Source organism: Carcharhinus amblyrhynchos, chromosome 14 (genome assembly GCF_965287045.1).
Source record: "Carcharhinus amblyrhynchos chromosome 14, sCarAmb.v2.hapA, whole genome shotgun sequence".
Taxonomy (NCBI): Eukaryota; Metazoa; Chordata; class Chondrichthyes; order Carcharhiniformes; family Carcharhinidae; genus Carcharhinus; species Carcharhinus amblyrhynchos.
In genome coordinates this window covers 49705751-49720352 of record NC_137337.1, presented here as the reverse complement: position 1 = coordinate 49720352, position 14602 = coordinate 49705751, and the positions used below count along the sequence as shown (strand labels likewise).

General features: G+C 42.1%; 1 protein-coding gene across 1 annotated transcript in view; it reads right to left on the bottom strand.

Moving 5' to 3' along the window:
• Nucleotides 1-14602, bottom strand: part of ttc6 (tetratricopeptide repeat domain 6) — a 268411-nt gene that overhangs the window by 36447 nt on the left and 217362 nt on the right. Inside the window, exons 29-32 of the mRNA XM_080201905.1 lie at nucleotides 13835-14012; nucleotides 11688-11898; nucleotides 10993-11145; nucleotides 8481-8651 (exon numbers count right to left, since the gene is read on the bottom strand). Of these exons, the coding sequence (XP_080058031.1) occupies nucleotides 8481-8651; nucleotides 10993-11145; nucleotides 11688-11898; nucleotides 13835-14012 (713 nt within the window). The remainder of the gene's footprint in view (nucleotides 1-8480; nucleotides 8652-10992; nucleotides 11146-11687; nucleotides 11899-13834; nucleotides 14013-14602) is intronic.

Genomic DNA, 14602 nt, shown 5'->3' with positions numbered 1-14602 from the left:
GGACCTCACCTGTGTCCAAAGAAGAGACAAAGATTTGCGCCAGAGGCCCAACAATTTCATCTTTCACCTCCCTAAGCAGCCTGGGATAAATACCATCAGGCCCCAGAGCTTTATCCGTCCTTACGCTACCTAAAAGCCCTAGCACTTCCTCCCTCGTAATAGATATCTCCTGCAACTGATCCTCAGCTCCCTTCAAGAGACCGCATGATTCCGAACCCCTCTCCTTCGTGAATACCGACGCAAAGTATTCATTCAGGAGCTCCCCCATTCCCTCCGACTCAATACATAACTCTCCACCCTTGTCCCTAAGAGGACCAATTTTCCCTCTAACTACTCTCTTGCCTCTAATATAGGAATAAAATGCCTTTGGATTTTCCTTAATCCTACCAGCCAAAGCCATTTCATGCCCTCTCTTCGCCCTTCTAATTCCCCTTTTTAGCTCCCTCCTACTCTCTCTATATTCCTCCAGCGCACTCTCCGTACCCAGTCATTTCGACCTAACATACGCCTCCCTCTTCTTCCTGACCAAGTCTTCAATACCCCCTGTAATCCACAACTCTCTAATCCTACCTTTCCCATCCTTCCGCTTAATCGGAACATACCTCCCCTGCAACCATTTCATTTTGCCCTTAAAAGCCTCCCACTTGCCAACCGTGGACTTTCCAGCTAACAGTCCCTCCCAATCAGTGTCCTGCAGCTCCCTCCTAATCCTGCTATAGCTCGCCTTTCCCCAGTTCAGCACACTCCCGTTCAGCCGGCACTCGTCCCTTTCCATTTTTATCCTAAAGTAGCTGGACTTGTTTAAGGTTTACTTAGATAGACACATGAGCGAAATAGGGATGGAGGGTTATAGGAGACTGTTTTAAATAAGGATCAGAGCCTCAGGAATCAGAGCCTGGTAATCAACTGTTACATGGGTTGATGTTTTTCTCTTTTATTCCGCAGGTGCGTCGGTCCACCTTGTTGTCTAACGAGGGGCATACACACGGTGGGTCGTGCGTGGGCTGCTCTTGGATGTTTCGAGAGTAGCCTAGTACTTTGCGTCGTTTGTGTACGCTTAAAACTGGACCAGCAGATGGGCACCATGACAGCTCAGTGACTATCACTGTTTGCTGTGCAGATACACGGATTTGGGCCAGTGTCTGTAGGAGTTTGCACATTCTCCCTGTGGTTACGTGGGTTTCCTCCGGGTGCTCCGGTTTCCTCCCACACCCCAAAGTTGTGCTCTTAGGCTGATTGGTGTAACAAATTGTCCCTAAATTATTCTCCCCTTAATCTGGTTTCCAATGGGGGTGCCATAAGCATAGACGTGGGTCAAGGGTGGAGGGGGAAAAACACATTGTTAAGATGGCGGCGCGGGCTCATTGGGCCAAAGGGTCTGTTTCCCGTGCTGTATTGTTCTTTGAGCTCGCTGAGTGCGCAGGGGGTGGCTGTCCAGCCAAAGCCATCCAAAACCTTAGGAAGGTCGTACTCGGACCCAAGGGCACACGCAGTCTCGAGGAGGCCCAACTGTGCGGGATTTTCACATTGGCCCAAAATCTAAACTCCCCCTTCCCAGGTCCCAACACCTCCCCCCGCTCCCCCCCCCCCCCACCACCCCCCGCTGCCCCGCCAGCTTGAGCCACTTCATGGAAATGCCCTCCATGCCCTTTGACACTGCACGGAGGTGTTTCCTGTACGGGCTGCTGCTGCACACCTACAACTGCGTCTTCACCCGTCGCCTGGATACACCTTGGTGGGCCTTGCTGTCGCAGGGTGGCGAAAGTCCCCAGTGGAGGTCCCTCTGCGGAGGGATCTCCCCCCACCATCTCGGGGATCTGGAGTGGAGGGTGCTGCACATGGCACTACCCTACAATCATAGGTTGTAACAGTTCATGGGCTCCCAAGTGTGCCCTTTTTGCAATCTTGTGGAGTCCGTGAAGCATGTCTACGTTGCACATTATAAGCTGCACAACTTTTTCAGTTTTCTAAATTGGAATATTGTGTGCAGTTCTGGTCACCTCACTACAAGAAGGATGCGGAAGCATTGGAGAGAATGCAGAGGAGATTTACCAGGATGCTGCCTGGCTTGGAGGGTAGGTCTTATGAGGAAAGGTTGAGGGAGCTGGGGTTTTTCTCTTTAGAGCGGAGGAGGATGACAGGCGACTTAATAGAGGTTTATCAGATGATGAGGGGGATAGATAGAGTGGACGTTCAGAGACTATTTCCTCAGGTGGATGTAGCTGTTACTAAGGGGCATAACTATAAGGTTCATGTTGGGAGATATAGGAGAGATATCCGAGGTAGGTTCTTTACTCAAAGAGTGGTTGGGGTGTGGAATGGACTGCCTGCTGTGATAGTGGAGTCGGACACTTTAGTAACTTTCAAGCGTTATTGGATAGGCACATGGAGCACACCAGAATGATAGGGAGTGGGACAGCTTGATCTTGGTTTCAGAAAAAGCTCAGTGCAACATCGAGGGCCGAAGGGCCTGTACATTGCTGCACTGTTCTCTGTTTCTATGTTTATGTTAAAAAACCTTTTATTAATGTTTTGTTTGTGCTTCAGTTCCATGCTCCTGATCTACAGGTGCCTGGTGTGGAGGGAGGTGGGGAAGAAGGAGGACCTCTTCGTGAACAAGGCATTCCATCTACAGGTCCAGGCAGCAGACGATCAAGGGGGTCGTCCAACCTGACTGTCTGCCCCAATACTGCGGCTATATTCGTAGTTGGTATCCCTGGAAAGGCAACATGCGGTGTCCGAGGATACCACTGATGCCTTCCATGCCTGCTGGGCACCACAGGGACTCGGGTGTATTATTGACCACTTTAATCACATTTTAATTTGATGTTTTAAGTTTCCCTTGTGCTTTGTTTTGCAGTTCAGGTGGGTCCCTTTTAATTTGTCCCTCGATTAATTTGATGTCGTTTATTTGGTTGGTACACAAAAAAGCTCCCTAATGATCAGAATTTAAAACACAGCTGCACTCTCTTAGCTCATCATTACTTCATTTAAATAAGTAGTTCTGTTTGGGTTGTGTTCATTGTGAGTGGAACAGGTAATGATAGCAAGTTTATGCATCCTTAACATTTATATTCTGAAAGCATCTTAAACTGTTTGATATTACTGTGATTTTGTTATAATCTGTAAAATTAACTGAATTGTCCTATTACATTTTCTAAATTATACGGTGCTTGGTTACAAGCTAATCTTTCATCTGGAGGTTTAATGAAAACTGGTTGCTTAAAATATAAAAGAATGTTTTTGTGTACAACATTATTCTAGTATTGGTGGCATGATTAGTACTGCTGTCTCACCATGCCAGAGACCTGGATATAATTCCAGCCTTAGCTGACTAATGTGGAGTTTGCACATTCTCCCAGAGTGGGGAGGGAGGATCTGGATAAAATGCTCTTTTACAGAGTTGGTGCAGTTTTGATAGGCTGAATGGCCTCCTGCACTGTAGGGATTCTATTTCATATGTCATACTATAGATACATACTAATATTAAAAACAGAAAATGGTGTGAAGTCAGGGTCATCCAGACTCCCAACATGGTTTGATTCTCTCTCCATAAATGCCATCAGATCTGCTGAGATCTTCTAGTATTTTCTGTCTTTGTTTCAAATTTCAGCACCTGCAGCATTTTTGCCTTTACAAATACTATTATCCCAGCAGTTTAAATTTAATGGGATAAATTATTGTAATTGCAAAGCACCTGTAAGGAATGGCTGCAAATGCCACAGATTAAAATCCCTCAATCCCACTACCACCTAACTTGTCCACCCCAGGTTCCAAAACTTTGCATCCTGACTAAGAGTAAACCTGGCAGGCTGTGATTGTTTGACATTGGCAGAAAATGCAGTCCTTTTGGTTGTGAGTTTGAGATTCTGATCCTTATTTGCAATCCTCAAATATGCAAATTTGTGTTGGAATTGAATCATGATGCGTGCTTTGAGAGGAAAAGGATAAACTAAATCCAGACGGTTAGTTCTTGTAACTTGAATTCCATCAATTGCAGCTTTCATTTGTATAATGGCTTTAATGTACTGAATCTTCCAATTAGCATGTGGAAATGCATGAGGTAAATAAGCATACTAAGTTTAAAGGGATAGATTTTCAGAGGAAGCATGAAATTAACTCTGGAACTTCCTGACCTGAAGTAGACCAGTTTACTTTTTTTAAAAAAGGTCCTGGCCCATCATATTTCTGTTCTGGACTGGGGGGGTGCGGGGGAGGAACAGAGTCAAGTCTGGAGCCTCTTGAAGCAATGAGGGAAATGATGAGGCCAGCAGGCTAGAATATTAGCTGCTGTCTACTGGGACATTTGGCACAGTTTTAATGAGGTTCATATCCTACTTCCCTACCCACCCAACACAAAACTCTTTCGTATTCCTCATTTTTTTTTCCCTCCATATCTTATGCAATCTGGAAACATCTCTAAATTTTTGCTTTTAAGCCCACTTTCTCTCTCCCTATTTAACAATTGTAATTTGAAGTCTATTCAAAACAGCTGAGCATGGGTTTGGGTTTATCATATGAAATAAGCACTGTTAATTTGTACCTATCTCCCTGAGTAATCTGATGCTTAAATAATTTAAATTCATTGAGGCATGATGGTCACTCTCTTAGTAAATTAAAACAAATTTCAACAATTATTAAACTTTTTACTGTCCTTGGTACCAATATGAATCAGTTTTTAGCCTCCCTGATTGGCTAGCTTATTTTTAAAAGCCACCCCTCCCTCCCAGATGGTGACTAATTTGCATGGGACTGTGGCCCATTTTGTGGGCAGAGCCTCCAGCACAACTGCTTTCTCTTTACAGCTACTGCAGAAATTGAAATTATTCCTGAAAGTAAATTCCATGATCTTTACGTTAGTCACCTCAATCTCAGACTTTGCTGGTACAATCAAGTTGAAACTCCAGTGTTTTATTTCCCTTTTCAAAACTGCATCCAGTTGTGCTCTGTTCTTGGCCATCTAAGGTATGTCTGAAGAGGAAGTGCCTTTCGTAAATGTGATGATGTTGAAAGCTGGACATTTTTCCTCTGTGAAACATAGCACTCCTGAAGAATTCCCCTCAGAGAACAGTGAGAACTCCATGGGAAAGAATGTAGACCTATCCAGTATAGAATATGACAACTTTGAAACACAGGAGCTGCTTTGTGAATCAGTCCCATTCAAATCCAGAATGCTGACCTTCTCTCCAATATCTAAGTTTACAAATACCAATTATGAAAGCTTTGAGGAAACCTCTCCAAATCCTGAGACTCCGAGGCATAAAATAGTAAACAGCGCCAATTATAAAACGGGAGCCAAACAATGGAGCACAGGAATGTCAAGCAAATCTACCCTTTCCAGAGGAGCAAATCTCTCAACGATCCAGGAAGAAAGCGATGCAAATGTGACTTTGTCAGAAGCTGAACTGATTAATGTCACAACATCTAAAGAAATTGTTATTCAAAATGACACAACACTACCAACATCTCTCCAACTGCTCAGTAATAAAAAAGCTGAAGTTTTTGAAGACAGATCCATGCCACTTTCTCATAAATCTTCTGATGGTGGTCCAAGTCATCCTGGGATAGCTGTTAGCAAAAAGAAATATCGGAGGAACAAAAGATTGCCTATAGAGCAGGTATGATAATCATGCAATAATGTCCAGTTGGGCAATTGCTTGGTAATGTCATTTTCATTCAAATGTGCTTTTTATATCCAAGCTTTGGAAAATTTATCTGAAAGACTTAATATTTGCTAATTCTCATTTAAAATTAAACCCTTATTGTGGCAGAAATTCAAAGCTGGACTCTTCTTCTTTTGGTGATTCTAATGATTTGACTCTGGTTTCAAAGCTAAGCCTATGAAAGTTTCTGTTAAGTGACCATACCAGATGTTAATTGCTAAGCAAACCAAATCTTAGAGAGAAGCTTGGCTTATGGGCCATGCCCTTTCTGTATTTTCAAAACAAGAAGAAAGCTCTTTGGCTGGATGGCTGGTTTCTGATTTGGAGTAATACTGAAAGTGTGGGTTCAATTCCTTTACCAACTGAGGTTATTTATGAAGGCCTGTCTCCTCAATTTTGCTGCTTGCCTGAGGTCTGGTGATCCTTGGGTTAAATCACCACTAGTCAACTCTCTCTCAAAGGGTAAAGCAGCCTATGGTCACCTAGGACTACAGCATCTTTACCTTGCCTCCCACCTGTATTCTTTGTCATAAACGTCCCAGACATTCTGATTCGAGTAACCTTTCCACAGCTTAACTAAATCATTTATATACCAGCTGCCTTCTTAGAATAACAACATATTCCCTAATATCCAGACTGGAATTTTCTGGCTGTTCATGCCAATTCTCCAGTCCCACCAGCAGCACGTTCTGCTTGTGCGTTTCATAGTGGTGTGGGATGACATCAATGGGAAATCTCATTTACTGCGATGGGATCAGAGAATCCTGTGCTAGTAAGCAGCATGCCACCTTCCACTGCTGAAAAGCAGGAAAATCCCCCATTCTTACAGTGGCATACAAAAACATCATGCTAGAGTAACAAATATTTTGCATGCAATATTGAGTGTGCAATAATGACTATGACTAAGACTAATACAAAACTAACATGATTCTTAATCTTTGTACAAATTGATGGTTAATTACACAATTGCTCTTTAGCAAATGCTTTTAAAATTTCACGGGACTGACTGCAAGCTCTCTCTCTCTCTCTCTGGTATCTGCCCACAGGAAGTTCGAATAAGAGAATGGACAATTCGCCAGTTATCCAACATTGAAGAAGCCAGGAAACATGAACTAGTTATAGAAGCTGACTAAGTCTGCAGAAGGCGTGAATGTTTAGAGATCTGGCATATGTAGAAGAGGGTGTCTTTTTGATTTTTTTGCAGTTCACTTTATGAAGTAATATTCTGTCTGGTTTTGGCATCATGAACATGGTGGGGGTAGTGGGTGGAGGTGTGGAAAAACAAACAACAGACTTCAATTGGTTTTGGCCAGGAAGAGGCACAACATTTAAAATTAAAGGCAGCATGGTGGTACAGTGGTTAGCCCTGCTGCCTCAACACCAGGGACCCAAGTTCACTTCTGGTCTTGGGTGACTGTCTGCATGGGTTTCCTCCCACAGTCCAAAGATAGATTTGCCACGCTAAATTATCAAGACAAATAGGTTAGGGGGATTAGCAGGGTAAATATGTGGGATTATGGGGGTGGGCCTTTTTAAGATGTCTTGTCAGAATTGGTGCAGGTTTGAAGAGCCAAATTATCTCCTCCTGCACTGTAAGGATGCTATGATTAAATTAGTTTCTACCAGTCCAGGATATAAAATACTTCCATTGCCACAGAGAATGCCAAAAGCAATAGTAATGACTTGTTTGTGATGTGGACATAAAAAATTAGAATCTTTAGCTATCATTCTTTTATAAGGTCATTGTGTGTTGGTTGAAAATCCCTAAATTGAAAACCAGATGAAGTTCAGAATTATTCCACAAGATGGATCAAAATAAGTTGGATGTCTAGTAATTTGCATGTTTCAGAACTGTTACGTTCATCAGATCCTACACAAACTGCCTACTGTAGATTATACCAATTGAATAGATGGATTGAGTTTTTCATTTTTGAAAATTAGACACAACATGTATGTCTGATGAAGGAATGGGCATTAGCAAAGACTGGGAAATTAGGGCCCAAATTTGCAGCCAGAAGAGCTCTGTACCTCGACTGAAATAGTGCCAGAGCCCTGAATCTGTAAATTCTACCCCCCCACCATGTCTAGCATGTAGCATCTTTGTGAGGTTAGGAGGAAAGGAAGAAATGAGGATAGAAAAAGTTTTTTTTTTTAAATATAAGGGATTGGACATATTATGGTTTAGTGTCCAGAAATTTGTATTAAATATTTGGAATTATATTTCATTTGTGCTGTTGATTGGATATTGTGTAAATTGGCATGGAGGTTATAATGGCAAGTGTGGTGGGTTGGGTGTCATGGGTTGGCATGAGCTAGCACTCCATTAACAAAGGGGCTATAAGGAATCATGGATGAGACCAATGGGCCTTACTGTTTTCATTATGACAAGAACTGTTTCTGGGGGCAGTAGCCCCAATTCCAATATACAGCCCCACACAATGAAAATCCAGTGATTTGGAGCAGTCTGTCCTCAGTCAGAGTTTGTGGAGCCCTGCACACCTGGTTCAGGTGCAAGAAGTCAGACTAAGATTTTGCTAACTGGATACAATGCATGGCAGTTATCTACTCATGTAATTTAGCTCTGAATGTTGACAGTGATTCAAACTACAACCAACATTTGGATGTTGTAACTACCCCATGTTTTACTTAGAACTACTTCCTGATGCAGCAGTAAAATGTCATTATAAACAAAAATGTGTTAATTTGTATTGAAACACATTTAAACCTTCTATATGAAAAGTGGACACACACAAGTAGTTGCAAAGCTAATTAAATGCATTGAGTTTTAAAATATTTAATTTTAGAAAAATACTGTACCAGTGAAAATTGTCTATTGTAAAAGTAGAGGTTGGCAGCATTAAAATAAGCCAATGAATAAGTTGGATCAAGCGTTATAGCTTTCTGATAGTCCCTCATAGCATTCAGTATATCTCCTGTGAACTGGTTAATCACCCCACGATTTGTAAATAACTTTGCAGATGCACTGATCTGAAATATAAATCAAAATACTTTCATGTACAAGAAGCAATTTATTCAGCGTCAATTGTTTTTTGTATTAATAATCATTAACAGTAATAGCTACAAAGTTTGGTGAGCTAATCCTTTTTTATGACTGAGATGTGGACCAGGAAGGTTCAGTATTAAGTTGTGGTTAGTGCTGAGTTAACAATGGTAGGTGTGATAACTCACTGTGTAAAGCTGAGCAGTGAAGTTCTGCATTCAAATATGTAACTGGAGGGAAGAATGGAATTTTGTCCCACCACTGCAGCAGTGAAATTTGGATTATCCTCTTTTATTTGTTTTTTTTAATGTAAGTTTTCTGCGAGAAGTTGAATAGTTGCTACAGTCTAAATTAAGAAAGTCCCTTTTAAATTGTATGAAGGTGGGGACCATTCTGCACCTTTAGTAGGATCCCAGAGAATGCATGAGGGCCTAAAAATCCATTTCTAACTCCTGGCACCAAACAGTTTTGGATTCTCCTGGCCTCTGTCTAATGGCATAAATCGGTTCATTCCCAGACAGGCCACATGCCTGACTGCCTGACTTTCGATCTCATTAGTGAGTTTGGCACGTGACAATTTCTAATTTCAGAATGCATGCACCTCCTTGGCCCGATATCTCACAGTGGATCACTACTGGTCATCACAAGTGTAGTTCAAGCAAAAGTGTTGCAAGGGCAAGTGAGAAGGTTGCATACCACTCAGCACCAACCTCCAGGGTATAACAGTGTGGCTCAGCCATCGCCATAGGGGCACAGGGGCTTGGTGGAGGGCAAGTGCTCAGGCTGGGCTAGGGATCCTCGGGTTTGGTGTTGCTGCTGGGTTTGGGCTCGTATGGTAAGCATTCTCCCTGCCTGCTGAAAGACTCCTGAGGAGTTGCATAGGAGGTAGAGTTCAAATCCCACCATGTCACACTGTCAACTCTGCTAGTTGTCTGTTGGCAGTTACAAGCAGCTGTTGCCCCCAGTCAAGTGAGCTCAGCAGGTGTTAACACAGCTCCGCACAATGCACAAACTCTGGTGCTGCCTACAATGGGCACTTGTTGCACAGAAGTCTGTCTATCTGTGTTTAAAGTCAGCTGCCCCTTGTTAGCGGTGCACAGCTGTGGCCATTTCATGTGAGTCATATGCCTGGAGACTCCATAGCATTAGCATGATTGACGTGGCAGCTCTTTCAGTACACTAAGCATGGAAGGACTGTGGTGCGGAGTGCCCTAATATAACTGGGATGAACTACTCCTGGTTTCTTGCTGTTCTGACACTTCAAAACCTTTTGGGAGAATTCAACCCAGTATGTTGATTGATCAAGCAGTACGCTAATGAGTAAAACGCAAAAGACGATGAAATAGAAGTAGACCATTCGGCCCTGTGAGCCTGCTCTGCCATTCAATAAGATAATGGTTGATCCCTTTGTTTCTAATTTCACCTTCGCTTTAAAAAATATTTAATGACCTACCTCTATCACCTTGAGGGAGCGGGTTCCAGAGTTACACAACTGAGGGAAAAAAATTCTCCTCATTTGTATGCTAAAAGGGTGACCCCTAATTTTAGAATAGTGGCCCTATTAATGGACTTTTCCACATGAAGAAACATACTTTTCGTATTCATCTTGTCATGACTTTTTCCAACCACCCACACGCCTCGCAACTCGTGCGGTTCTGCCTATGTCAAAGTCACCAATCATTCCTGCCGGCAGGGTGACAATTCCTATAGAATGATGAGCTGAAATTCTGCTTTGATCTATGGATTAAATACTTATCATGATCATCAACTAACCAGTGAAATTAAACCACAGGAGCATGAAATCAGGGAGCACTGGGCAACATGATCATTTGACATGGAGATCTTTCTGTGAAAGGCTGGGAAACCTGTGAGAATTGAATGTCAATTGGAGAAAGTGAAGCAGATTATAGCAAATGGAAAACCTTGATGTGAAGAGGAAGGCAGACTTGCAAAGGAATAGGAGGTTCTGCCATCATATTTATCTGCCATTATGAAACACAATGGCTAACATCCTGGGACAGTTTGACAAGCAGACATTTGCTCCAGCCTGGATGTGAACAGCTATCTATCCTGACATCAGAGAACCTGTGCTGAAGTGATTCAAGGCATCCCAAAAAGAGAATGTTTCCATTGCTGATCCAATCCTATGTCAGGAAGATGCTCTGGAATTTACAGTATGAAAACACCAGGAAAAATTTTGACTGCACAGTCTGAAAACAACACACCAAGTAGAAAAAGATTATACTGCTTTTCCAAGGTTAACTCTGACTTTTTTAATACACGGGAGTGTATTCTTCTGACCTTTTCAGGTAATATTTTCAAGTATACCTTCAATGCAGCATTGATATCCTGAAATGCTCCAAAGATATTGTTCATTTGAAGATTAACCACTGCTCGACCTTCATAAGCAGCTTGAAGTTTTGGATCAATATCGATTGCAATTGTGAACTGATTCCATGCTCTTTGAAATCTTCCCAGTACCTGAAAGGGGAAAAGTTGTGATTTTTATTTAAAGCCATCAACCATTTAAAACTGAAAAAATCATTCGTTACCAATTTATACTGTATTATAAACGTAATACATATAAATGCATTTACAGTTGAGTATTTGAAAATTGCATTTGGTTTCAGAACACCAATAAATGCAAAACAAGGAGTTGATTAGAACTGCTAATCTATGGTTTAGCAGATTTTTAAACTGCCATAAGCATATGAATATTTTTCTTAAGTATCAGTGCCATGTGGATGTCCTCCAGTGTAGAAATTTTACACTTTTTGATCTATCACTTTCTGGTCTTCAAATACCCTTTTTAAAACTTGCCACTTTGATTAAGTTTTTGTGTACATCTCCTGATATCTCCTTCCTTGATTCAATGTCTATATTTTTCCTTTTGCCTCTCAGGAAAACATTCCAAGGAGTTTTGTAAATGTGAGTTGTTATGCAGTTCCAGTGAATGTTCCTTATACAACTTTAGAACAATATCACAAAATAATTGATAAAAAAACCACAAACATTCTTCTGACCTGAAAGTTGAATCCCAGATTGAGTCTAGCATTCACAGCTTTAGGATTTAAATGAAGTGCTCGAACAAAGTCTTTTTGTGCTTGCTTTATTCCAGCTTCATGAACAGAATCCATATATACATTTCCACGTCCAGTATATGCATCCACAAAAAATGGGTCCAATTTCAGTGCATGGCTGAAACTGTTTGCAGCTTCTTCTAAATAACGAAGTCTCAAAACACATTATAAAAAATGAGCTACTTATGCAATGTAACACAAACTTATAAAATTGACAATGTTGAGCAGCAGTGCAGATCTTCTTCCAGAAACAGAGAATAAAACTAGTTAATGCCATTTAACTATTGATCAATTAAACCTCTCCACCTGTTGTATTGCCAATGGGGATGATTTTCATCTTGCTATCCAAGCATCATAATGGGTTGTCAAATCTAGAAACTGCACAAATTCTAATTCCACTGATTTTACAAAGGTGACTTTATCGGGCAGTAACCTGACAATCTATCACTGTGGGCTGAATTCAGGAAATGGAAGTCGGAGAGAGTCCAGCCCTGAGTTTTACAGCAATGTTCTTTTAATGTGCTTGGAAATGGATTTGTTGGCCAGAAGGATTAGAGGCAGAAGCTACTCCTGGCCTCACAGCGCCAGGAACAAGGATTCAATTCAGCCTTGGGCCACTGTGTGGAGTTTGCACATTCCCCAAATGTCTGTGTGCATTTCCTCTGAGTGCTCCTTCCACAGTCCAAAGATGTACAAGTTAGGTAGACTGGCCATGCTAAATTGCCCATTAGTGTCCCAATGTGTGAATTAGTGGGGTAAATGTGTGGGGTTATGAGGGTAGGGCAGGGGTGGGCCTGGCTAAGATGCTCTGCTGGAGAGTTGGTGCAGACTCAATGGGCTGAATGGCCTCCTTCTGCACTCTAGGGATTCTTTGCTTTTATAATTCTATGATAAACATTCCACAGCAGCCATTAGTGTAGTTTCAGTTTATAAGATATCATTGAGTGCAACTTTGGATGTCTCGGGGGGCCAGAGGCCTGATATAAGGCAGGGAAGTCCCTTGATTCTCTGACATAGATTTGGATTCTACGACAGTGAAGGAACAGCAAAGTCAGGATAGTGAGAGTCTTGGAGGGAAACTTCCAGGCGGTGGCATTCCCAAATATTTGCTGCTCTTGTCCTTCTAGATGGTAGCGGCCGTGTGTTTGGAAGATACTGTCTAAGGAACCTTGGTGAGTTCCTGTAGTGCATCTTTTTGTAGATGGTACACATGGCTGCCATTGTTTATTGGTAGTGGAGATATTGAATGTTTGGGGTAGAATCAAGCGAGTTGCTTTGTCCTGAATGGTGTCGAGCTTCTTGAGTGTTGTTGGAACTGTACTTATCCAGGCAAGTGGAGAGAATTCCATCACACGCCTGACTTGTGCCTTGTCGATGGTAGATGGGCTTTGGGGGATTTAGGAGATGAGTTATCAATTGGAGGATTCCTGGCCTTTGATTCTGCTCTGGTAGCCACAGTACTTGTTTATACAGTTAGTCCAGTTCAGTTTCTGGTCAATGGAAACACCCAGAATGTTGATAGTGGGGGATTCAATGACAGTACTGCCATTAAATGTTAAGGGGCAATGGTTAGATCCTCTCTTGCTGGAGATGATCATTGACTGGCACTTTTGTGGTGTGAGTGCTCCTGAATATGGGAGGGGTTTCTGCAGTTACTGACTCTTCAAAATACCACAATGTTGTTGAAGATCTAGCAGCACTGATGCATACGACATCTACTAAATAGGAACAACTGTCACTGCTGATTCTTCCTCCTGAGCTTCAGATGTTGCTCTAGTATCTGTGTATGTTTTCATCCTTTTCTTCCATTCTTTCCTGTTGAACTGCACTTGATTGGTTTTGCTGTGCTGGTCAATGGTTGCTACCCCAACTTGCTGGGTGGATAAACACTGTTTATCTCCTTGTTATTTGTTGTTTCTTCTGTTGTCATGTGAATTGTGGTGATGTTCTCTTTGACAGAGGATGAACATTCCATTGACTAGATTGGAGTTTAATAGGATGCTCACCTCTGTTTCGCTGCCATCAACAGCTGCTACAAGTTTCCATCATCTTTTGTGGCTTTGGAAAGCTGGCTGTGAACTTCAACATACCGTTGCAGTGTTAATCTTCTGTACCATCTCCAGAGCCGGGAGTTGAGGCTTATTGGACTGCTGGTTGCTCTCTGTTCATCCTTGACTGGAGACTTTGTGGTTCCTTCCTGGATGGTTGGCTGGTTGGCTGGTTTAACCACTGAAGGTTTTTCTGCACCTGTAATGAGTATGGACAAACCTGCTCCACAAAGAGAAGATCGTTCAGAGCTTCAGTCCCAGTTAGGATACTCTTTTTCATTTAAGTAACTCAGGAACGTGCAATTCAGTATGATTAATGACAGTGGTTCTCTTAATCTTCTACCGTTTTGAGAAGATCCAGAGCCACATAGATACCTATGTCTGACAGAGAGAGAGAAAGACAGACTGGTTATGGATGATATACATCAGCTCGAAGATTTGTTTGCTGCCATACCACTCCAGGACCATGCCCACAACTGGAAGTCAGGTTCTTCCAAGCCCACAGAGTGGAGTGTCTGTTGTTCAAAGTCAGAGGTCTTTTAGCCATGGTTCTTGCCTGACAAGAATGTAGGCTGGTTCCTGTGTCTAACTTAAAATTTGTTAAATGGCCTTTGACTGAAATGCCCATATTCCAAAATGAGCAATGAAGATCTTTGACCTCGTTCAAGAAGTATGGCTGTGTGAATGCCAGTGGACAACTTTTGGGCATTCTGTGTATTTCAAGAATTTTTATTTCAAAGTTTGTCATAGTGTCCAATCCTGTTGCACTGACAGCACTGGGCTGAAATTACGGTGCACTGATATGGCCTG